At 30.2% G+C, this 26,000-nt stretch overlaps 3 protein-coding genes and 2 long non-coding RNA genes across 8 annotated transcripts; 3 read left to right on the forward strand and 2 right to left on the reverse strand.

Moving 5' to 3' along the window:
- Positions 1–289: 289 nt before the first annotated feature.
- LOC145116595 (cytochrome c oxidase subunit 5b-1, mitochondrial-like) lies at positions 290–5,170 on the reverse strand. 2 transcript variants are annotated; one of them, XM_079052929.1, is made up of 7 exons: positions 5,042–5,170; positions 1,852–2,089; positions 1,643–1,722; positions 1,507–1,557; positions 870–936; positions 710–789; positions 290–616 (listed from the first exon to the last, which is right to left on the reverse strand). In XM_079052929.1, the coding sequence occupies exons 2-7, from the start codon at positions 1,979–1,981 to the stop codon at positions 551–553; spliced, it is 474 nt and encodes a 157-aa protein (XP_078909055.1). In that variant the 5' UTR covers positions 1,982–2,089; positions 5,042–5,170; the 3' UTR covers positions 290–550. The 2 variants fall into 2 exon arrangements, with proteins under 2 accessions (XP_078909055.1, XP_078909054.1); XM_079052928.1 differs by lacking the exon at positions 5,042–5,170 and having other exon boundaries at positions 1,852–2,447.
- A 5,531-nt stretch (positions 5,171–10,701) lies between these two features.
- LOC145113485 (uncharacterized) lies at positions 10,702–13,330 on the forward strand. The gene is made up of 11 exons (XM_079049563.1): positions 10,702–10,830; positions 10,947–11,068; positions 11,287–11,412; positions 11,487–11,608; positions 11,711–11,795; positions 11,912–12,047; positions 12,127–12,335; positions 12,433–12,553; positions 12,648–12,836; positions 12,925–12,993; positions 13,079–13,330. Exons 1-11 carry the CDS (start codon positions 10,702–10,704, stop codon positions 13,328–13,330), a joined length of 1,560 nt encoding a protein of 519 aa, XP_078905689.1.
- Positions 13,331–14,251: 921 nt separating this feature from the next.
- On the reverse strand, positions 14,252–15,707 carry LOC145112887 (uncharacterized). Of its 3 annotated transcripts, none has more exons than XR_013710672.1 (5): positions 15,431–15,707; positions 14,714–14,761; positions 14,562–14,599; positions 14,393–14,455; positions 14,252–14,300 (listed from the first exon to the last, which is right to left on the reverse strand). It is a non-coding gene; the product is annotated as an uncharacterized LOC145112887 (long non-coding RNA). The 3 variants fall into 3 exon arrangements; XR_013710674.1 differs by having other exon boundaries at positions 14,562–14,610; positions 15,431–15,706; XR_013710673.1 differs by having other exon boundaries at positions 14,252–14,455; positions 14,562–14,610; positions 15,431–15,704.
- A 2,090-nt stretch (positions 15,708–17,797) lies between these two features.
- LOC145111082 (uncharacterized) lies at positions 17,798–19,087 on the forward strand. The gene is made up of 4 exons (XR_013710165.1): positions 17,798–17,977; positions 18,123–18,203; positions 18,348–18,567; positions 18,669–19,087. It is a non-coding gene; the product is annotated as an uncharacterized LOC145111082 (long non-coding RNA).
- Positions 19,088–19,312: 225 nt separating this feature from the next.
- LOC145113486 (uncharacterized) lies at positions 19,313–23,137 on the forward strand. The gene is made up of 6 exons (XM_079049565.1): positions 19,313–19,575; positions 19,715–20,145; positions 20,226–21,443; positions 21,546–21,686; positions 21,801–21,959; positions 22,338–23,137. Exons 1-6 carry the CDS (start codon positions 19,313–19,315, stop codon positions 23,135–23,137), a joined length of 3,012 nt encoding a protein of 1,003 aa, XP_078905691.1.
- Positions 23,138–26,000: the final 2,863 nt, after the last annotated feature.

A 26,000-nucleotide genomic window follows, 5' to 3' on the forward strand; every position in this document is an offset into this window, starting at 1 on the left:
TGTTTTAAATATCTTAAAAGTAAAAGGATTTAAATTATTTTATCTAATTGGGCCAGTTGTAAAAACATTGCAAGCTAATTTTGAGTTGAGTTTTGTGCTTACAAAGTCTAAACCCGTTAACCCAATACAAACTTGATACAAAGGTTCAAGTAAGAGGTCATTTACACAATGCGACGAGAATTAAACAAATAAGTTCTTTCAACCAGTTTAATTTTCAACTTGACATGGTTGCCAAAGATTAGATATATATACTCCAAAAACAAATGGATGAATCTCTAAGAGCCTAAGCTTTAAGCCATTAATTATTTCAATGCATTCAAGCAATGGCATTCACAATTCAAATGAAAAAAGCATGCCCCAAAATCCACAAAGAAAAATCAAATCGTATGCATGCTCTGCTTCTCGACCAAAAACCAACATGTTTAAAAGTAAATTATATGAAACAAACATAACATAACAAAACAAAAGACAGGACCTGTTAAATCCTGATGCTGCAGTAATCTCACCAGATTTTTATTCCGGCATATTTTTTTAAAGGTGGAAAATTCAATCAGTGATGATGATGTTCATCCTCGTCTAGTCCATCTGGAAGTCCTCCTGGGCCCACTACTTCCAACTGCAAAATACATTTATAATGTATGAATAATTAAATACACAACAGTTTAATCAAATGTCACAATGTTTTTATAAAGAAATAATTTGCACTCACCTTGAAATATTGTGAGCAGACTGGGCATTCATGTGTTTCTCCTTTCTTTAGCCAAAACCAAACAACATCATGCTCATCCTCTTTAACAGAAAAATTATATAAAATGAGATATTATATGATACCACTGAAGTCTCTAAAATTACAGAAAAATAAGACTCACCCCCTTCTGCACCAGGGCAACCAACAATTCTTTGGTCATAGTAAGATTTCACAATAGCAGGAGCTTCCTACAGCCAAACACAAAACAAAACATGAGATCACAGCTTCACCAACACTTCTGATATAGGGCTTTCATGATACCTTTATACATGTTAGGGTTATGAATTGTGATATGTTAGGGTTAGGAAAGATATGGGGTAGAGCAAGAATACAATTCATAGCACGTTTATTAGAGTAGAGTATCCCCAAAGGCCAACACAGCTAAATCATAAACTAATTTTCATGTATATGTTGCAAAGTGCTAAAGTTATTTCTTAGATACCTGGCATTCAAAGCAGTATCCAGTATCCATAGAATAAACATAAATCTTTATGTGTACTGACATTATATATTGATGATATTAGGGATAGGTGTAACAAAAAGCTATAGTTCAATACAAGGTGTTGACATTGATTTGATGCTTAGACCAATTCAAAAAAATAGCAAATAGCTAAATTTCTGCAGTTATCTTTCTAATCAATATTATTGAAGCATATCATTATCATAAAAGTTAGGACTATCTGTATCCAATGAAAACAATTTCGCCTCTTTTGACAAAAGAAAAATATCATTTGAAATAAATTAAAGATGTACTTTACCTTGGTACCGAATGGACCTTCAGGAAAATTGATATCAAGAATATCCCGTCCCTAATCACACAAAATAACAATCAAGATTAATCTCAATGACTGAAATTTAACAAAAAGCTCGACAAATCGAGCACAGAAAACTGACCTCAAGCTCGGCTTCAAGCTCCTCACGCTCGTGACCAGTCGCAATAGGCATCACATCTTCGACTTTCTTAGAAACGCTTCCTACAATTAACAATCAACGCACATCAAAACCACAAATCTCGAAACAATTGCATCCACAACCAATAGACAGAGCTGTTAAACAAGAATTAAATTCAGATCTAAACGAAGACGATAGAAGAAAAAAAATACCTGAATAGTGACGAGCGATAACAGTGGCGGATGGCCGATGAGTCGCCGGCGATAGTGAAGAGGTAACGATACGATTAGGTCTGGCAACAAATCGGAGTGCTAAGATCTTAGCAGAGGCTCGTCTCCACATGGTTTCACCTTCACCGGAACCCTAGGTTTTCGGCTGTTGATCTGAATGGGCGACGGGAACTTTTCTTTTCCAACACTATGTAGATGAAAATTTTCGTACAACGTGAAACTGAAATATAAAATTGGGTGTGAAATAATACCTTTATGCGAGGAGTGTGGGATGATCCTCTACCCGAGGGTGCAGGGAGCTAGCTGCTTTCTTAAAATCAGTTGTCCTACATGCATACATACTTGTACATATCCCTCTAATTTAGCAAAGTCAACTTTTCGTATTTTCCAACCTAATTGGGCCTTCTCTTATAAAATCCGCCTATTTGTCTCAAAAGAACCCAATTGAATATCTAACATAAAAATATGTGAAGGGCCCAATTAATAGTCCTGATTAGCCTAGGCCCGGTTTTATTCCTGTCTTTTTTTTTTCTTTTTTTTTTTTTTTAATTTCTAGATTATGTAAAACTACTTTAAAAAATATTAAATTAGAAATCACTTGAGTTTTATTTCTGCAATATGTCGAGACTAAAATATAATATGAAACAATAACATAAACATGTAAAATAATACCTCGTTACAAATTTATAGATAATAAACAAAAAGGTATATAAAATAAAATTATGATCTAACTAAAAACATTGTTCTTTAAATAGAATTTTTCAATGTTTCATTGTGTACTTATGTCATACATATGTAAGTTTAATCCCTCAGACATTTTCAATGATTAACTTCTTAAACGTTTATTATTTTTGTTATATCAGATTTCCATTAACTTTTATTTAACAAAAACTTATTATCATAAACTATCTCAAATAATTTTTTTTTAAATGCTTTTTCTTTAATTTATTAAATTTATTTTGATTTTTCTTATATGTTATATGAAGTCCCCGTATAAAATTTGCATTTTTTTAATTATGTTAGATTTCAAAAAAAATATATTAATTTACATTTATATTTAATTAAAAAACAATAAAATATTATATTGTTATAACGTTTTTTAAAATTTGGTATTTGTTTTGTTTTTAAAGTTTGGACACGTGATAAATATCTATAAAATATATTTATTTTTATTTTGTATATTTTACCTATATATAGGGTGTAAAATTAAATTTCATTAGTTAAAAGATCCTCTATAATAAATGAAGTGTTTTTTTTAGGGGTGAGCAAAAACCGCACCGCAACTAAAGTTAACTGCAAAAACCGCATAAACCGCAACCGATAAACCACAACCGCAATAAAAACCAATGGTGAAGTTTTCTGTTTTTCAAAAATCGCAAATTTGCGGTGCGGTGCGGTTATTAGCTTTCAAAAAACCGCAAAAAAACTGCACCGCACCGCATATATTATATACATTTTTATTATTAATTATTAATATATTAAATGTTAAAAATAAGACAAGTTTCATGGAAGAAAAATGGATAAAATACTAGAAGACAAAAGTGTTGGTTTTTTGTTATGTTTAACTTTGAAAAATGATGAAATTAAACAATTTTAAGATATTTATTGTTAATTACTACCGATTTGACGTTTTTAGGATATTAGTTGTTTGTGATTTAAGTTAATTGTCTTATACCTTATGGTTTTTTTATTACAAGTAATATGTTTGAACTCTTAAAACCGTTTGAGCTCTAAACTGTGGTTAAGGATCACACAAAATAACTGCACCAAATCCATGCGGTTAATAACCGCAACACAGAAAAAACAAAATTGTACCGCAAAAATAACCGCCTAACCGCACCGCAAAAATAACCGCACCAAGCGGTTTTGAAAATGTATTAACCGCATTTGCGGTTAGTGGTGAGGTTTTAGCTAATAACCGCACCGCGCTCACCCCTAGTTTTTTTTGCCGTTTGTCACACTCTTATTCAATTTGAGAAATATCATTTTATGATTATTTTGAATTGATTTTTTTGCACATATCATTTTGAGCTTTTCTATTTTATCAAATTTCATATAATATTTTAATGTAATAATCATAATAAATGAAGTAATAAATTGATATCAATTTCATTAATGAACTTAACTTTTCATTTCAAAATTTCCAAAATTAAAGGTCATTAGTTTCTTTTATTTATTTAAATTACTAGTTTATAACCCGTGAGAACCACAGTTATAAAATTAATTAAACTTTCATAGTAAAAAATCAAAATTAGTAATCAATTATTTTACATAAATTATTACTTAAGAGATGTTTTTTTAGTTATATAAAATTATGATCGTTGATTTAAATAAATAGGTGAAGTTATATCACCTTATAATCTATATTAATTTTATTTTATTTTTTAATCTAATGTTATTAATTTAATATAATTAGAGTGAAAAGTTTTAAATTTTGAAATTTAAAATAGAGAATCAATTATTAATTTAATGTAATTAGAGTGAGAAATTTAAATTTTAAAATTTAAAATTTAAAATTAATAGGTTGACAAGTGGCATGATAGATGACATATAATATTAATGAGGAGTTCTAATAGTATGACATTTGTCAATAGAAGAATAAATCTATTCATTTAATAGAATAGGGAGATTTGTTTAAATTTAAAAATAAAAAACATTTTAATTATAATAATTCATTATTTTTCTTATTTTCATATATCTTAAAAGTTTTCAAATGTTTTGACATTTATATTTAATTTTTTTTTAAATAACTCATATAATACATGGGTCTCACAACTAGTTAAATATACAAAACATAAAAACAATACATTACATTATTTTTCTTATTTTCATATATCTTAAAAGTTTTCAAATGTTTTGACATTTATATTTAATTTTTTTTAAATAACTCATATAATACATGGGTCTCACAACTAGTTAAATATACAAAACATAAAAACAATACATTACGACAGTTGAAGTTTACATGTGTTGATTTCAAAAACCTCCACATTCCAATGGTAAAAAATATACAATATAACTTATTTAACTAGTAATAAGTTTTATAAAATCTACATGGAGATGATCTTATCAATTTCTGGTTTCCAATTTTGAAGTATAAAATAAATTGATAAATACAAACATCTTAAAATCAATAAATTAACTTACTAAAGATGATTGTTATAAGAATTACCTAAACTTGATCAAATTCCACATTGGTATATCTACCGATAACAAGGCAATGATACCAAATGTATCGAGTTTTTTCTTCAACTTCATTTGCATATATGTTTCTCCTTTAATTGCTTCTATTCCCTTTGTTGATGGTCGAGCCTTACAAACACACCTATACCACATGTTTTTCCTCTTTCTTTTCGTTTTAAGAGAGCCATTTTCAATCGTACTGCACAAACACCCTTGTACTACTTTCCCAAACATTTGTACTAGCTTATCCATTTTTATCATTCATCATTATTAATTATTATTAAATACAATTTGAGCCCAATATTTAGTCTCTAGATTATTATTTTCTTAAAGGACTGATATCGACAGCACTATTTCTTACTTTCATTGTTAAGATTTTTTTCAATATCCTCTTGTGTTAATTGACATGATTTTGACAACAAGATATTTGTCCTTTTCTAATTATATTGTTCACAAATAAGTTTACAAATAATATTAGTCGTCAAGATTCTTATACACAATTTTAACATTATCATGTAAAAGATTAATATTTCTATTGTAATAATGGGTATTAGAGAAATAAAAAAACTACAATTATCACATTATGACATTTACCATATAAATTGGTTAAAGACTAATGTTTATCTAAGATCGTATGGAGTACCGGCAACGAAGAGGCTCATGGTCTACGTGGCCACAAGCGTTGTGCGTGCACACCAGCTCGGACCTTCGTGGTCGGACATGATCGTGGTGATTTGTAGTGGGGAGGACGAACGAGCACGACCAATGAGAGGCCGTCTCTGTGTGTGTGTGTGTGTGGTCGTGGAGAGTACTTCATGGCTTTATGGTGGGTAGTGGTGATTGATCTGAAAGCTCTCCACGACCGTTGTCATGGAGAGTATTGCAGATGGTCTAATCAAACACTTTTAATAATTTTGTTTGAGGATTCGGGTTCTCCTTGATATGTTTACAAGATATTGCTCGATCATGTGTGACATTTAAGGTGAGTGGACATCACACGTATAAGACTAAGAGGTATGGTCAATACCAACCCATTAGAAAAAGTGTTGTCACATCTGTGTTACATCATCTCCACTACAAGTTCACTACCACACTACCACCCCTTGCAATGGTTACCATTCCACATTAATTATCTTTTCTTTTACATTAGATTAAATAAAAAAACATAACTACTAAGCATAAATAAATATTTTACATTGCTCAAAAACATAAAATTTTAAAACCTAAATTATTAAAAAAACATAAACGCATGGAAATTTAAATCTAAATTACTAAAGAAAACATTGAAAAAATAGAAATTTAAACCTAAATTGCTAAAAAAACATAGAAAATAAAATATAAATATTAAAAAACTTAGAACCTAATTTCATATTTGCCGCGGACTTGTTGTTGTTAAGTTATTAAAAACTTTGTTAGATTTTTCGGTTCGAGATCCGATTGGGGCTTTGTGTTTATAGTTATAAAACCGATAAGAGTTATTTTTCGGCGACAAACTTCCTCTATTGATTCATATTTTTTTCTAGAAAAAATAGAGTTTTGTCTATTTTTTTCGCAAGTATATATTCGCTACTCGCTTTTCTAGATAAATACCCCGCCGGCTTCGCTTTGTCCCTTCCCGGTGGTCGACGAAGTTGGACTTCCGGTGGACCCTCGCTTTTGGTGTCGTCGAAATCATCATTGAGGTCGAGACCACAACCCACATCCGACTCGGAAGTTCTCGGCCTTTTGTTGGAGCCGGTTGTCGATTCCGAATACGCGCTCTCCAGATTAAGGACCCATTTTGGACCCTTACGACAAATATCTCATGCTTTTTGGTGGCCGAATGGTTTACCATTGTTGGTAAGCTTTGTATTTGTAGCATGCAGTTGTAAGAATATTGAAATCGTTGCTACCACTTTTGTGCATATTTTTAAGATTCTCAAATATATCATTAAATTTAGTGCAAGTCGTTCGTAGGTCACTCCATTTTCCATTGACAACGTCGTCGGTCCATTCCGTTTGCCTTCCTAATAGCTTGTGAAAGTGGTCCAAAACACGATTCTAAAAACTTTCTCCCAATTATGAGTTGCCTCTTTTCGTGTCACACGATATGAAAATCCAAGCTTTCGATAAAACTTCCTCCTCTTCTTCACTCCAACCCCTAGCTCTTTTTTTTACCTTTTTCATTACGTTGTCTTCTTCTAGATGATGGTTGTGTTTCTGGTACCCTTTCTTCGTCGTCATTGTCGAGGTTTATAGGTTGGGATTGAGAAAGTGGGACTTATGATGGTTGTGCTTGAGATTGTTGAGGTTGAGAAGGTTGGGGTAGAAATTGTTGAGAATAATGTTGTTGATAAATTTGGGATTAGGGTTGATTAAATTGTTTTGGTCGTTGTTGTTAGTAGTAGTTTGGGTGGTATTGAAGGTTGGCGAATAGAGATTGTTGTTGGATTGAGATGTTAACAATTACATGTAATTAAGATGTGCATATAGATCATTTTGGGTGTTTGGGGTGTTTGAAGTGGGTGGGGTATTTTGATTTGGATCTATAATTTGAAGAAAATATGAGAAAAATAGAAAGATGTTGTGTGTTTTTGTAGCTTGAAAAATGTATATAAAATTGTTGGTATTTATAGTTGTAGAATGTATGGTTAAATTTAAAAAATAAATTTTTTTTTTTAAACACAAACGTTTACATGCATTGATTCAACCGACAAATTTTCAACCGTTTGCAAAGTTGCTCTCTTATTGGTTGTCTTCGTGCGTAGAGTCGGTCACGTCACAAAATATCTACGCCCATTAGGGGAGATGTTCAAGTGTAGCCTGGCTTGCCACATCGGACATCACACGTAGATTGACCTCCCATACCCAACAGCCTAACAATAACACTAAAAAAAGAAACAATAAATAACACAGAGACACGATAGTTATTCGTAGGACTTAATAGAACCAATAATAAACAAGCTCCAAACTAAAAGTCAAATTTAGCCACAAAGCGATATATTGTAATCAAAGTTCACAAAGGGAAGGCAGTAAGATTGGTGCACCCTTTTGGGTTCTACATGGATAAAACAAAAGCCATGAAAAAGGAAAGACAACCGATATCCATCATCTTCATCTGTCATTAAACTCCATACCTTCTAACATGCCATCGAAAAAAACCACAACTAAAGGAGTCCCTTGGCAAAATTTACTTAAACATCGTTAGAATTTTCCTCGTCTAGATTATCTTATGCCATCCAACCATATTATATTTGTTATTTATATTGTTTTCTAAAATCATATATATATATATATATATATATATATATATATATATATATATATATATATATATATATATTCTAATAAATAAAGGTTTTTTTTACATATGTCACATTCTCATTCCATTTGTCAAATGTCATTTTTTGATTATTTTGAATTAATTTTTTTCCACATGTCATTTTATGAGTTTTCTTATTTTATTAAATTTCACATAATCTTTTAATGTAATAATTATAATAGATGTAGTAATAAATGAATATCAATTTAATTAATGAACTTACCTTCTAATTTTAAAATTCCTAAATTAAAGCTCATTAATTGATTTTGTTTATTTATTTAAATTATTTGTTTAAGTTATTTGTTTAAATTTAAATTATAAAAAAACATTTCAATTTTAATAATTCATTATTATTTTTTTTTCTTATAAATTTAAAGTTTTCAAATATTTAGACTTTTATATCTAACTTTCTTTTTTAAATTAACTCATGTATTACATGAGTCTCACAACTAATATATATATATATATATATATATATATATATATATATATATATATATATATATATATATCTCCCTTAATAAATAAAGGTTTTCTGCCACATGTCACCTCCTTATTCAATATGCCACATGACATTTTTTTATTTTTTCAATTCAATTTAATTCCACTTGGCAAATTGTGGATTTTTTGGTTTTTTATCAAATTAAAAAATGTCAACTATTTACCGCACCGTATACAATTACTGCATCTTATACAAATAAAGGAAACCTGAATATCACTGAATATCTCCTCCCGATTTTTGTCAATGAATACATTAAATCCAAATATATCTTCTTAAATTACATACACAACTGTCGGAATCACCACTCAAATTGATTCTTATTTGCAGGAACTTATCAAATTTCAATTCATTCACAGCTATTCTTCATATCCTTTCCAAATTCAATTTTGAAAAATATATACAGCTACAATCTCATTCATATGTCGCCGTTTATTGAGAGATTGAAGATTTACAGCATCACCAAGTTCATCATCAGAGTCCATTATCAAAAGTATCTACTACATCATGTTAGCATATGTAATGATCGATACAATTAGTTTAAGCATCACGAAAATGATTTGATTCTTTTTTATTTGAACATTTCATGTTTTCCTCTTCTCCTTTCCATGATATGGTCGAATTGTATATACATTTATGTACTAATAATTTACTCATGTTTCATTGCATATAAGCTGTTCGATTAAATACCTCAAATAAGTTTTTTTTTTCCTTGCATATAAGCTGTTCGATTAAATGCCTCAAAGAAGTTTTTTTTTCCTGTCACACACCCTGCTACAACTGTGATATGGTCGAATTGTATGAAATTATTTTTGTTCTCTGTTTGGTTTTACATATCTTTCAAAAAAAATTAGAATGCAGTATAAAGGACTAAAATAGAAGCTCATAATTTTGTTCTCTGTTTGGTTTCACATATCTTTCAAAAAGTTCGATGGTTTTATGTAAATTGGAATTTGATTCAAAATTTATGCTAAACGGGGGGTTTGCAACACGTCAATAGTTATTTTTTATTAATTTATTGTGTAATTGCTTTTTTATTTTATAATAATAACATACTTGCTTTTTTATATTATAATAATACCAAATACTAGATTTTGTGCCTGTAGGATTTAATTTCAATGATTTGGGAATCCTAGACTTTATCCACTTTGTTTTGTATATTCTGAATGATTATGATTCCATTCCAGAGGATCTATATCCTACCTGTCACTGTGAATCTTTTTGATGATCTGGAAACCAGATTTTGTTATTGGATCAAAAGGAAATTCCAAGCCATTATTATATTATTTTGGATTTTATTGTGGAATTAAGGTTAATTACCATTGTCTGTAACTTTAATGTAGTTGGTCCCAAGACCTACTGCTACAATCACCTGAAAGAGCAATTGTTGACTTAATCAATTAAGTCGACTATATTATGCATAACATATCTCTATGAACTTGGATTACCTTTGTAGCACCAGCATCAAGGCTGTTGAACACCAGCTCTTCCAAGCCATTATTATATTATTTTGGATTTCGAAATTTTGTGTTTGGTAAACTATGAATATTCATTCCTGTTATCTTTTACTTTTTTAATTAAATAAGGGAATTGGGTTTTGGTTGTTTATTTGTGATAGCTTTTACTAAACAACAATATTGTTTTCTTTGTGTTTCTTTATAACATAATGTTAGTTGCTAATGCATCGTGGTAGTTGCTAATGGTCTGTTATCATCGTGTTTTTAACATTGTTTGTAGTAATCTTTATACTTTGTCATCATGCTTTTGAAAATTATTTTTATCATTTATTTATCATACTTTTGTGTTATATAACAACTGATCTTCGTTACTACATTTGGTTTACAGGTTAATGGGAAACACCAATCTTACCATGATCAATGACTTGACACTTGCACAAGATGACTACACGATCAAGGTTCGAATCATTCGTCTGTGGAAACAGATTCGTATGATTGGAATGATATTGATGGACGAAATGGTATTTTGGATTTTTTTTAGTTTTTTTTTTTAATATTATTAATTTATACAAGTTAAGTTATGATTATTTTTATGTGTGGTATAACTTATTATTATATTTTTTTCATCTATTTATAGGGCTCCAAAATTGAATGTAATGTGGATAAACCATTTGCATCATTGCAAGGAAAAACTTTGGAAGAATATGGTGATTACTACATTCAAAAACCCACAATAGGGTTAAATAATGGTGCTATAAAGTTTGTTGATGGACCACATAAACTCTATTTCCAATATAGCACTAAGGTTATTAGATGCAAAGACTTTTATGGGCCCCACAATTCCTTTGCTTTCATTGACTTCAAACAACTTCATTCTAATTCGATCCAACCCAATGTGTCATTTGGTTAGTGTATTCCCTCAAATCCATTTGCTAATGGATTGAATTATCTAAATTTAATTTTTTACACCATAACAGATACATCCTTACACTTTTCGTTGTCTATAATATAGATATTATAGGAAACGTTTTCCAATGTTTTCCATTGGAACCTCCAAAAGACAAACAGGAGCAGAAAATCACACTAAAAATGGAGGATTTAGAGTGAGTTTCATTCTTTATACATATTTTTATTATTCTAATGATGCTTTGTTTTTTAATTTTATTTCTTTTTACAGAGGACATGAAGTTTTTGTTACTCTATGGGGACGTTATGCTGATGAAATTGTTGCATATGTTTCAAAGCATCATGGTCATTTTGTAATGATTATTCAACTTGCTAAGTTCAAGAATATCCGACGTACGTATTTACCATGATACTAATTTGTAATATTTATATTCTTAAAATTTTGGTTTTATGAAATTATTAACATTCATACAAAAATTAAAATTTCCATTTCAGAGCGTCCATATGTCAACAACACGTACTTGGCTACAAAGCTTTTTATTGAGGATGACATTGAGGAGATAACTGAGTTCAAAAAAAGGTGTCATGAATTTTCCAAATGATTTCTCATTTCAATTTAATATTTCTCATTTCAATTCAATATTTTATTATTTCATATTTATTATATATAATAATTATTAAATGCTAAAATAATAGTTTACAAGCAAGAAAAAACTCTTCGTGTTCTTCGGTCTCACGTGCATCCGGATCATCGATCATGTATTCACTACATGATGATTTTGTTCAAAAGAACGCCTTTTACAAAATATCCGCGATTCACGAATTGAATGAGGTACATAATTGATCCCCCTATTAATTTAATTAATCAATACTAAAATATTAACCAACTCTAAATACACCTACTATCATAGGGAAGTTGTGCAGTAATTCTTGGAACAATAAAGATGTTTGAAGATATACGGAATTGGTACTATAATGCATGTACAAAATGCAAGTCAAAGGTTATTTTAATGGATGTTCCAAATGAGACGGTCAATGGCTTGGACCGGTTTGAAGAGAAAAAGATGATGTTTTCTCCAAAAAAAGATTGCAATGTCACACATGTTATTGCTGAACCAAGGTATGTAACAAATAAAAACTTAATATATTATTATTCAATAATTTTATATTTATTTTTAATGTTACAAATTTATATTTATATATATATATTTTTCAAGTTACATGATCAAAGTTCGAGTTCAAGGTTTAGTTGGAGTGGTGAGTCTTACAATGTTTGATCGTGAAGTAAGAAATCTTCTGAAAATATCTGTTGCTGAATTAATATCAAGATATAAAAGGGTATATGTATTTTATAATCAATACCATATTGCTAAATTAATGTTGTTTTTTAAACATTTATTTAATTCATATTGTTTACTAATAATTTTTTTAGTTCGACAATCCAAGTGACTTTCCAAATGAGTTGAATGCCATGCTCAATAAAAAATTGGCTTTTAAGATCGTTGTCAAGACTCTCAATTTCTCAAAATTTGGTCGTTCTTACAACGTTTCCAAGCTAACAGATAATGTCGACATTATTTCTGCTTTGGAGAACATTGAGAAGAAGAATATGATTGAACAGGTAAAAATACACCATACTAATTACTTTACTACATAATATTTCATAGAATCCTTAATGTAACAAACTTTTTTTACCCATAATATTATAGGACATGGATAATGATTCTGTTAATGTAATTGACTCAGAATTTGCATCTCAAGACATAGTGGGTTGTAAGGTAAACTACACTTTTATGTCTTTTTTTATATATATATCATCATTTTCATTAATAATTTATCATATTTTCTCTTTTTTAATTTTAGGATGTTAATTCCCACACTGCTGATAATACGCCTGGGTCAAATATTCCATCTGGCAATAGTACAAGTCCATCATCAGTAACCGCCACCAACAACCTCAATTCTCCACCTACAAGTGTCAAACGTAAACTCGTAGATATTTACGATCTTGATGATGACGTTTATGAATCGTCAACAAAACCTAATGCACCCCGTGTTGACAATGGCAAAGCTGGAATAACAACCAAATTGTTGATTCCTAAGGTGGAAAAATGATCGTAAACAACAATCTTTCTTTGCTACTCATTGCTTTCTTCTAAGATATATATATATATATTTTTATATTTCCTTCTTTTACTTGCATATTATTTTGGATTTCTAAATTTTGTGTTTGGTAAACTATGAATATTCATTTGTGTTATGTTTTACTATTTTAACTGAATAAGGGAATTGGGTTTTGGATGTTTGTTTGTGATAGCTTCTACTAAACACAAGTATTGTTTTCTTTGTGTTTGTTGTAAACAATATATGGTTTTGATCCATTTCTGTATATTGCTATGGTATAAAAATGGTCAAATGAAGGTTGAATTTTCGTGTAACAATACCTTTTGGTTTTGGTTTTTTCTCTGCCATCAAAATATAAAAAATAACTCATATAAATTTGCATATATAAACTGCGAAATTCTTAATATTATGACCTGCGATTTTTTTTTGGTAAATGTGAATATTCTTTTTTTTTTTTTTTTTGGAAAATGATAAATGAGATTACTCTTTATTGTCTTTTTTCTCTCTATTATTTATGTTATGATTTGAAGTTGTTGATATTTTTAAAAATTGGAATCTTATTAATTTTAGGATGACAATGTGATTAGATTTTAGGTAATAGAAATACCATAGTCTGATGATTATTTAAATTTAAGGAATATGTACAAGATTTAGGTAATAGAAATACCTCTGTTCCAATACTTCCTTTATAGGAATAAAACTGCATAATTCCCAAACAATTTCTAAATTTCTTCTACAAATTATATTCAACTAATAATAAATGACTCTTCCTACCTGCCCTTTTTTTTTTGTCGTTTATCAATATTACATCTTATACTAAGGTTCCTATCATTTCAATTTTCAAATTTCTAACTCCTTACATCTCCAATAATAGTCATCAACACAATTTTGCTTACTTTAAGAAGGAACCCATGAATGACTAAGATTTTGAAAGGTCATTATGTTTCAATTTCTGTAGCCCCTGAAATATTAACAATCACGAAACTTTATCACAATGACATATCCTTGTGGAAATAACACTTCACCCTACTCAGAAATGATCTATTGCATTACATTAACTGTTGTGAAAACATCTTGTCGTTCATCATCGATTCCTAGATATAAGCATTTGGAACACTGAAAATATAAAAAAGAATTAGGAAAAGCAAGCTGCCATGAAATGCTAATATAAGAAGGGAGGTGATTCTTCCACTCTGTATATATATATTAAAGGAAGTGATACCTTTATTCGTTGAATCATCCATTTGGCATTCCATGACCCTTTGTAACAACTTGCAACAATATATTGTTTAGAAACACAATGTGATGAACATACATTCATATGCATAATGTGGATGGAAAATATACTAATTTATGAGAGATTATTCTGATTACCGTATCTTTCTCCAAACAACACCAACCCATCCCTTGTAATGCCACAACCTGCATAAAATTATCCTTTTAGAATAAAAAGATAGAAACAAAGATGGGAGATACATCACACATACCACTCTTGTGGAATTAAGGTTGGTTACCATTGTCTATAACTTATCAGTAAAATCATTAAATACATACTTAAATCGACATTATTACTCACAAACCCTAGAACAAAGCCCTTTAACCCAAAAAAGTTTAGCCATACCGTGTATCTTTAAAGTCATCATCTAAGTATGTTATATGGTGCGACATAGACTTGATGGATTTTATTTTATTTCCTTCATTACCCTTCATTAATGACTCAGAAAATAAAGGTGGCTTGTATTTGGAGTTGTTTTCATCTTCGCACTGACAAAAATACACCGACGAATTAGCACCATCCTACATTTGTTGCTAACTTTATGGCCCCTCCATTTATCATTATCATTAATAAAAAGCAAATTATACAACTATGCAACACAATCTCATAAATTTACTGAAAAAATCATAACCAAATCGTGATTTTTAGAAACTAAATCTCTACAAATAAACCCAAAAAAATGTTCTATTTTACTTTCTATTAACGCAATACTTCATAAACTATTAAGCCCTCAACTTAACAATAATCGATGATCAGAAAAATTGAGAAGCTAATCTCGAAGAAAAAAGATGAAACCCTAATTAAACAAAAAATACCTTTTGTTTTCGTCACCGACGTTCTTGCTGAACCCATCTCCGCTCCGATTTCTTTGTCGGCACCACGTCGGTGCTCAACATCATCCTGCAGCTTGGTACACATCTCCTACACCTGACCAGTTCTTCCATTTCATTGGATCGGAGACGGCTTCCTCCTCCCGTGTCTCCTCCCGTGTCTTTTATTTTCAGGTCTTATTCTCACACTCTCATTTTCTCTCTCTTTTACTATTTAATCCTTTAATGTCTTCCTGGTAAAATAAACCAATTGTGTCTATAGCCTATTATCTATCGGTCAAAGTCTAGAAACTAAAATGTAATGTAGCAGTTTCGTAATTAACTAGACATATATACAAACAATATTTTCTGACTTTTGATCGATCAACAAATTTTATGTTATGTGATTTTAGAATTTAATTATTTACTTTGGAGTAAAATAGTTAGAATAAACAATTTAAATTAGTATCAAAATGTAAATATTTTATTGATTTAGTTTGTATATGATGTTAGCTGTTTATAATCTCGTTTATTTAGCAATTAAAGTTGGGTGATAATTAGGAGTATGTGCTTGCAAGACATTTACTAGAATATATTAATTTTTTCTATCATTGTTATATTATAGTTGCATTAAGTTGATTATTGACAACCCGATTACATCACCAAAATTTTATAAGTCGTTTATTTTGATACGTCGTTCAATTTTGGACACATGTGAGTTTCAATCCTAATATCGCCACTGTCACCAACGGAGTCCTGAAATTCATTGGAATTGTCACCGGTTAAAAGCGCTGCTACCACCGGAGTGCTCATCAATCCCTCTATCCTCTTTGCCCTTGCCGAATCTGTTCTTTGTCGAATATTATTAGTAAAGTTTTTCTATCTTTCTTGCTCTCATTATCACTCTGGCTAACTATCTTTCTATTTCTATCTTTTTGTCGAATATTATGGTCAATATAATTTTTTATTACATAAATTGCTTTTTGTTCTTAAGCTACACAGACGATATGGATTCAAATGAGCATAAAGACAAACACAGACATAGAAAATTATATTCGGAAAAAAGAAGATCCAATCTTATGTCCACCACGTTAATTGGTAATTTTTTATATACAATCCAATTTACTTTTATTTTCAATCATGTTTTATATTTGACTTATGTTATGCAAATATTATTTTATATCTTATGACGTATTATGTCACATAATCATCACATCATGTAATAACGCATTCTTAATATTATATATTCATTGTAGGTATTCTTCAACAACATTCACCATCTTCAACCAATTCTACATATATTCGCATTGATAATGAAAATGTCAATTCAAATATATCATCTGCATATCAACATACGACTTTCCAATCTACTTCAACTTTTAATATTAAAACTCCATTGTGTGTTGCTGCCAAAGAGAACAGAAAACTTAGAAAATTATATTTGGATAAGAAAAGATCCAATCATTTGTCCACAACGCCTTCTGGTATGTCTTTTTATTCCTATGTCACCAGTTTTTATTGCATTTTAAAGATAGAAAATTATATTTGGAAAAAAGAAGATCCAATCTTATGTCCACCACGTCAATTGGTAATTTTTTATATACAACCCAAATTACTTTTATTTTCAATCATGTTTTATATTTGACTTATGTTATGCAAATATTATTTTATATCTTATGACGTATTATGTCACATAATCTTCACATCATGTAATAACGCATTCTTAATATTATATATTCATTGTAGGTATTCCTCAACAACATTCACCATCTTCAACCAATTCTACATATATTCGCATTGATAATGAAAATGTCAATCCAAATATATCATCTGCATATCAACATATGACTTTCCAATCTACTTCAACTTTTAATATTAAAACTCAATTGTCTGTTGCTGCCAAAGAAAACAGAAAACTTAGAAAATTATATTTGGATAACAAAAGATCCAATCATTTGTCCACAACGCCTTCTAGTATGTCTTTTTATTCCTATGACACCAGTTTTTATTGCATTTTAAAGATATTTTATTTTATCCACAATCCTCTGAATCTGAAATAGTTTTCTCTTTTACCTAGACTCTTTTATACATTACAATTTATATTTAATTAAGATATTGTTATAATTTCACACCTAATACCTAGCACGGTCAACATTTATTTCAAATTTTTTTACATTGGTATTTCATAAATCCCTTGTATAGTAGGTGTAATTATATCATTACATTTATTTTTTTATATTTTTCTTATTGTATCTTAACTTAAAATAAATGTTATGTGTACTATAACTTACATATTCTTTATTTTTTTTACAGTCATTTCTAATATAACTACCAACATTCAAACACCAACATCAAACAAGTTTGCATATCATGGTGGTAACAATCAAAATGTCACCCCAACTTCTTCATATGGATATCAACAAACACGTGTTCAATCTATTTCCAATATTTCTATCGATAGTCCATTATCATACAACGCCAAAGACAAACGAAAAGAAAGGAAAATTTATTTGGATAAAAGAAAATCCAATCACATGTCCACCATACCAATCGGTATATAATATATATCATCTTAATTCTTTTATTTTATCCATCTACAGTTATTATAAATATTTTAATAAATATTATGTTCTTATATGTGTTTCTTTATTGTTCCATAATTAATACATATTTATATTAACATATATTACAATTATAGGTAATAATGGTCGTCATCAAGAACGTTTTGAACATGCTTCTAATTTTACTACAAGAACTCCGTTGTCCAACATTTCCAATGGTATAACTACGTTTTTATCCGGCATATTGTTTCTTACTATATATGGTATACATATTATTATAATATGTATGCATTTTTTTATTTTTTTATTTTTATCTATTTACTTTATAAATTTAATACTAAATATCATACTTTTAATTTTAGTAAATGGAGAATGTTCAGTCTTGTGTCGTGACATGAGACCTACGACTTCATCTTCAATCACTCGAGACTATTCCAACCATTTATTGTGCAAAAATATAAATAAAAAAAAGGAAGTTTCTAAATACAGCTCGCATACCCATTTTCGACCTAACATCAGAAGAAGAGTTACGTGATCAACAAATCCATAAACAATTAACTTTAACTTCAGGTGCCACAAAAGGTAAGTTTTAATTTCAATTTATCATCCACCTTTCTTTATGAACTATTACTCATCTCAACATTAATTTATTTCAAACTTTAACATACATTTTTATTAAACAGATTACTTGGACCATGGTGATCAGACTTTTGTGTGTATGATGTGTCATGCACAGTTATGGAGGGATGAAGCACTTAAAGGCAATACTTCTGGAAAGAAAACTTCTTTTTCCCTTTGTTGTGGCAATGGAAAGGTCGAGCTTACTCAACTAAAAGAACCGCCTAAAAATTATGAAAATCTCTTTCGTGATGTTGATCCAAAAGGAAAAAATTTCATGAAGAACATTCGTCGATTCAATTCGATGTTTTCGTTTACTTCAATGGGTGGAAAAGTTGATTCTTCAATTAATAAAGGCAATGCTCCATATGTTTTTAGACTTAGTGGTCAAAATTATCATTGCATGGGAAGTCTTCTACCTATAGATGGATCGAAACCAAAGTTTTCGCAATTATACATATATGATACTGAAAATGAAGTTTCAAATCGACAACAAGCTTTCAAGTATTTCTTTATACGTTTTTTATACACCATTAATTTTATATATTTCATATAATTATTTAGTTGCTAAATTTTACATATAACCGTTATTGTTAACAGTACACAAAAAGAAGGGTGCACATCAACTTCTCATTCTTTTGATGTCGAACTTATACGCTTTTTGAAGGACATGTTGGATTCAACAAATGAGTTGGTTAAGTGTTATAGAATGGTCAGAGATTGTTTTGATGAAAATCCTCATATAGATGTAAAGTTACGTCTTATAGGAAGAAGGCAACAAGATGGAAGGATATATAACTTACCTTCTGCTTCTGAAGTTGCTGCTTTAATTGTTGGTGATATTGGTGATGCAATTGATAACAGAGATATCATCGTAACAACTAAATCAGGAAGTCTACAACGTATAAACGAATTACATCCTTCGTACCTTGCTCTTCAGTACCCACTACTCTTTCCATATGGGGATGATGGGTATAGAGTTGACATCCCTCACAGAGATTTTTGATGATTCAACGAATAGCAAACGTCGTAACTGTATAATGAGAGAATTCTTTGCTTATAGAATTCAAGATAGAGTTAATGTTTTTTCATTAATTCTTAATTCATGAAGGCTTTTTCAACAATTTTTGGTTGATGCTTATACGATGATTGAAACTGAGAGACTATATTACATACGCAATCAACAAAAAGTTCTTAGATGTGAATCGTATGAAACATTACGAAACGTACAAAGTGATGGTGGTACTGATATTTCCAACATCGGAAAACGTGTTATCTTGCCTTCTTCATTTACGGGTGGTGCGCGCTACATGATGCAAAATTATTTAGATGCAATGTCGCTTTGTAAGTGGTTTGGATACCCAGATTTTTTCATAACCGTAACATGCAATCCAAAGTGGCCTGAAATTAAAAGGTTTCTTGCTGACACCACACTTAATCCCGAAGATAGGCCCGATGTCCTTTCCAGATTATTCAAAATCAAGTTGAATTCTTTGATTAAAGACTTAAAGAAAAATGCGTTATTGGGTCGGGTCCAAGCAGGTACCTTATAATCCAATAATACTTTTATCATTATGTTTTTTATTATATTATAATATTATATTTATTTTAATAATTTACAGTTGTTTATACTGTGAAGTTTCAAAAGCGCGGTCTGCCTCATGCACATATATGTTTATTCATGCATTCTGATTACAAACTCCCAACTGTTGAACATATTGATCGAGTTATTTCGGCTGAAATTCCAAACAAAGAAGATGATCCAGAATTGTATGCACTTGTCAGTGAGTTTATGATGCATGGTCCATGTGGTTCTGATAATCCTAAATGCCCATGCATGAGTGACAACAAGTGTTCAAAAAATTTCCCAAAGTCATTCTTAGAAAATACCTCAGTCGATTCAGATGGTTATCCTATATATAGGAGACGTAATGATGGATCTTTTGTTGAAAAGTCTGGTGTTAGGTTAGACAACAGAAGTGTCGTTCCATATCACAAAGCCCTTTTGAAAAGATATCAGGCTCACATTAATGTTGAGTGGTGCAATCAAGCGGCTTCCATCAAATATTTGTTTAAATATATTAACAAGGGTCCTGATCGGGCTACTGTTGCAGTTGTACAAAACAACGGAGATGATAATGATGATGTTTCCGTTGATGAAATACAAAACTACTATGATTGTAGGTATTTGTCTGCATGTGAAGCTTCATGGCGTATATTTGCATTTGATGTTCATTACAGATATCCTTCTGTTGTAAGGCTTCCATTCCATCTTCCTGGAAAACAAAATGTTGTATATGGAGCAGACGATGATATTGAAGATGTCCTCAACAAACAATCTGTTTCTTCTTCGATGTTCTTATCTTGGATGAGCTGTAATGAACATAATGCTGATGCACGAAAACTTTCTTATGTTGAGTTTCCTACAAAATTTGTATGGAAACAGGAAGATCGTTGTTGGGAGCCAAGAAAACAAGGGTTTTCTATTGGGAGAATTCACACAGTCTCGCCTAATCTAGGTGAAGCATATTTTTTGAGAATTCTTTTAAATAAAGTCAAAGGGCCGAAATCATTTGAAGATATTCGTAAGGTTAATGGACAAGTTTGTCCTACTTTTAGAGATGCATGTTATGCGCTTGGACTTTTAGAAGATGATAGAGAATATATTGATGCCATCGAGGAAGCAAGTCACTCAGGATCTGGTTATTATTTACGGTTTCTATTTGCAACTATGCTAAAGTCTAATAGTTTGTCTAGACCATATTATGTCTGGGAAAATACTTGGCAATACTTATCTGATGGAATTCTCTACAATCAACGAATAAGATTAAAGACTCCAGGTATTATTATTTTTTCCATTATTTACATTAGACACATTATATATATATTTTTAACATGAATAATTATACAATTATTTTTAAATTAACTTTACTATTGTACAGGTTTATCACTTAATGACGATCAGATTAAAAACTTGACGCTATATGAGATTGAAAAAATTCTACTCCAAAATAGTTCAAGCATAAGAGATTTTGTTGGGATGCCTTACCCTGATCATGATTTGGTATCTTCTACAAACAATCGTTTAATTACTGAGGAGTTAGATTTTGATATAACGATTCTATAAAAAGAATCTCATCGGCTACTTGAATCATTAACAGTTGAACAACGCTCAATTTTTGATGAAATCATGACAGCTGTTAGACAGAAAAAAGGAGGAGTGTTTTTTGTTTATGGCTATGGAGGTACTGGTAAAACTTTCCTTTGGAAGACTTTATCTGCATCTTTAAGATCTAAAGGTGATATCGTCCTAAATGTTGCTTCAAGTGGTATTGCTTCGTTGTTACTAACTGGAGGTAGAACAGCACACTCACGCTTTATAATTCCTCTAAATCTTACAGAGGATTCTTTTTGTTCTTTTGGGAAAGACAGTGATGTAGCCGAATTGTTAAAAAAAAAACATCATTGATTATATGGGACGAGACACCTATGATTCATAAGCATGCATTTGAAGCCTTGGATCGTTCTATGAAAGATATATTCACTTGTGATCTTCGTACCAACTCAAAGTTGCCATTTGGAGGAAAAACAATTGTTTTTGGAGGAGATTTTAGACAAATTCTACCTGTTATTCCTAACAGAAGCAGGCAAGAGATTGTTAATGCTTCTTTATGTTCCTCTTACATTTGGTCAAATTGCAAAGTGTTAACATTGACAAAAAACATGAGGTTAAGTGTTCTCGCATCCAATATTCAAGAAACGACAACTTTTGCAAAAATGGATTTTGGATATAGGAGAAGGAAAGGTTGGTGGTTTAAATGATGGAGATGCAATTATTGATATTCCTGATGATCTTCTCATTGTTGATTCTACTGATCCTATTGGTTCATTAATTGAATTTGTCTATCCTTCTATCGTTGAAAATGCCAAGAATCCGATTTATTTTCAAGAAAGAGCAATCATTGCACCGAAGAATGAAGTCGTTCAAGAGATTAACGAGCGTTTGTTAAAATTATTTCCGGGAGCCCAACAGGAGTATTTAAGTTCAGATAGTCTTTCACATGCAGATTTTGTTTATGATAACATTGATGAAACTTTATACTCCCCTGATGTTCTAAATGGTCTTAGACCTTCAGGTATGCCAATTTATAAGTTGGTATTAAAAGTCAGCGTTCCAGTTATGTTACTAAGAAATATTGATCAAAAATCTGGATTGTGCAATGGAACAAGGCTACGGGTTATTGCATTGGGCAAATGTGTTATAGAAGCTGAGATAATATCTGGAAGTAATATCGGAAATCGTACGTTTATTCCAAGAATGTCTTTGACGCCTTCGGATAAAAGGATTCCTTTCATATTTCAAAGACGACAATTCCCGCTGGCTGTATGTTTTGCGATGACAATAAATAAAAGTCAAGGACAGTCACTATCAAAGGTGGGGTTGTTTTTGAGACAACCAGTATTTACTCATGGGCAGTTGTATGTTGCATTGTCGAGAGTGAAGAGTAAAGATGGATTAAAAATATTAATTTGAGATAAAGATGGTAAACTTACCAATAAGACATCTAATGTTGTATTCAAAGAAGTCTTTGGAAATTTGTAATTCATAAAAATAAGTCTCAATATTTCAATGTTTGTTTTTATTATTATACATTATCTTACCTACTTATTCATCATTTTGTTTTTATATAATTAGCAATTTTTATTTAATTAATGTTTAATGTTTATAACATTATTGTCATCATCATTTTATAAATACGTACGTTTTTATTTTATTTATTTATATTTCGAAATAGTTAATTTATTCTTTATATATTTTTGTCTTTATGTTAAATTAATACTAAAAAAACATGTAATGTTTAACAAAATATATTAATTTTTTTTTTTAAAAACCCGTGTATTACACGGGTCTCACACCTAGTGTATATATATATATATATATATATATATATATATATATATATATATAGAGAGAGAGAGAGAGAGAGAGATGTATGTTCCGTTGAAATTCAAAATAAATAGAGATCTCGAGATTCAACATCAGCCACATAATTCACATTTGCCGCTCTAAGCCTCCAGCGTACCGGCGCGGCTGGTCAGTAATAATCATAAATGATTATGTAGCACCGCTCTTTCCTTTCACCTCCACCACCTCCCCCTACCACCATAGCCGCCACCGCCACCACCATTACCACCACCTTTGCCACCAGCCGACCCCATCACTGTCACATCCGTCACTTATACCACTTCCACCTCTATCATCACCACCTCTTCTGCCACCAACTACTATAATCATATATGATTACTCAATATGTGAACAGACATATATGTATAATCATTTATGATTAAGCATACCCTACTGCTGTCGGTGCGTTGGAACGTTAAAACAGCAAATGAGAATCATGTGGCTGAGGTTGAATCTCAAGATCTTTATTTTTTTTAAATCTCAAGTGAATCGTCCATATATATATATATATATATATATATATATATATATATATATATATATATATATATATATATATGCTTAGGTTATTTATTCTAACTAATTATTGTGCGAGCGTATACAATGCTATTATTTGATAATGATAAAGAAAATATTTGTTTGATAATATAAATACGTTCAATCTTACATAACTATTGTCATTAACACACATTCTCACTAATTAAATCGTCTATAAGGTTATTATACACTAATTATTATTATTCTCATTTATGTCAGAATGTTGTCAGAATGTGTATTGGGTCGTATTCTGTCAGAATGAAAATGACTGAAAAGCGATGTGTGAGAACAAAAATAAATAATAATTAGCGAGAATGCATGAAAATGACGATATTTTTGTAAGGTTGAACGTATTCGCATTGCTAAACAACTTATTCTCTTAGTAATTCTCATAGAATAACATTGTCCTCACATCCGCACAATAATTAGTTAGAATACTTGAACCTAGCTATATATATATATATATATATATATATATATATATATATATATATATATATATATATATGTGTGTGTGTGTGTGTTCAAGAAAATAAAGAAGGTTGCAAATAAAAGAATTAATCTCAATTCATCATTTATTTTTGCCATAAAATGTTCCATCGTACTGACACGACGAATGATGAGCAATATGAATATATGAATATAAATGTAAGTGTGTTCATATATGAATCCACCACCTACACTCCGCCACCAACCACCACCACCTCTGCCATCAACCACCACAACCATCGCCACCTCCACCATATTCATATGAAAAACCACTTTCTCTATATTTATTTATATATGAATACACTTATTCATATATATAAATATATGAACATAATATTCATATATGTATTCAAATATGATCTATTCTGTCGGTACGGTATGCTGGAGCATTTAAGCAGTAGATTCGAAATGAGTGACTCAGATTCATTCTCTTATTCTCAACTTTTTTTTTTCAATCGAACCTCTCTCTTTATATATATATATATATATATATATATATATATATATATATATATATATATATATATATATATATATATATTCGTTTCTTTTTATAAAAGAAATTTCCAAGGATTGCTAATAAAATAATGGAAATAAAATTTTCTCATTTTCATCCGTTTAATTGACATGTCTAATGCATTATTATTATTTCTCATCTTATCTTTTAATTTTAACATCTTTTTTTAATTGTCTTTTTCTTAAAAGTAATGTTAACCGTAAAACTTGACTAAAATACAATACATGTTACTTAAAATATCTCGTTCCTCATATTATGCATTCATGGCAAGATTCTTGTTGTTCTGTACACTGCAACCGCGAGAATGGTATTTGTATTCCCAAGAGGGTCTTAGTATGCAATTGTCTATTTCTAACTTTAAATAATTATAATAATGCCTCTTTATTTTTTTCATTATCTGAAAAATATTTTTAAATTAATAGAATATTTGTATTGCTTATCACTTACTAGAAAGATAAGAGACTCAATATCCTTCTATTATATACTACCCGTTTACCCGCGCTAAGCGACGGGTATGAATAGAGGGGAGGGAGGGGTGAGTAATCTTGTTTTCGACGAATTGTTTCATTTTGACGGGAATACATTGTTATATAAGTGGCCTAGGGAAATAGTTTCCTTTTAGCAATTAGATTCTTTTCGGCATGCAGACGGTGGGTGGTAAAAATTTCGTTTAAGTGAATAGTTTTCTTTGGTAAACCTGGTTTTAAAGCACAAATAATTTAGTAGTCTAAGCGACGGTTGGGAATTGTTTTTTTCAAAAATTAGTTTGAAGAGTTATTATTTATATTCTGCAATGAATGTTTAGAAAACCTTCTATCATCTTTTAATTAAATCAACAACATTTTGATTTATTCCATTAAGTACTGGATTTTTTTTGCCATTAATGTT

Source organism: Lactuca virosa, chromosome 5, assembly GCF_052849685.1.
Source record: "Lactuca virosa cultivar CGN04683 chromosome 5, Lactuca_virosa_CGN04683_v6, whole genome shotgun sequence".
NCBI lineage: Eukaryota > Viridiplantae > Streptophyta > Magnoliopsida > Asterales > Asteraceae > Lactuca > Lactuca virosa.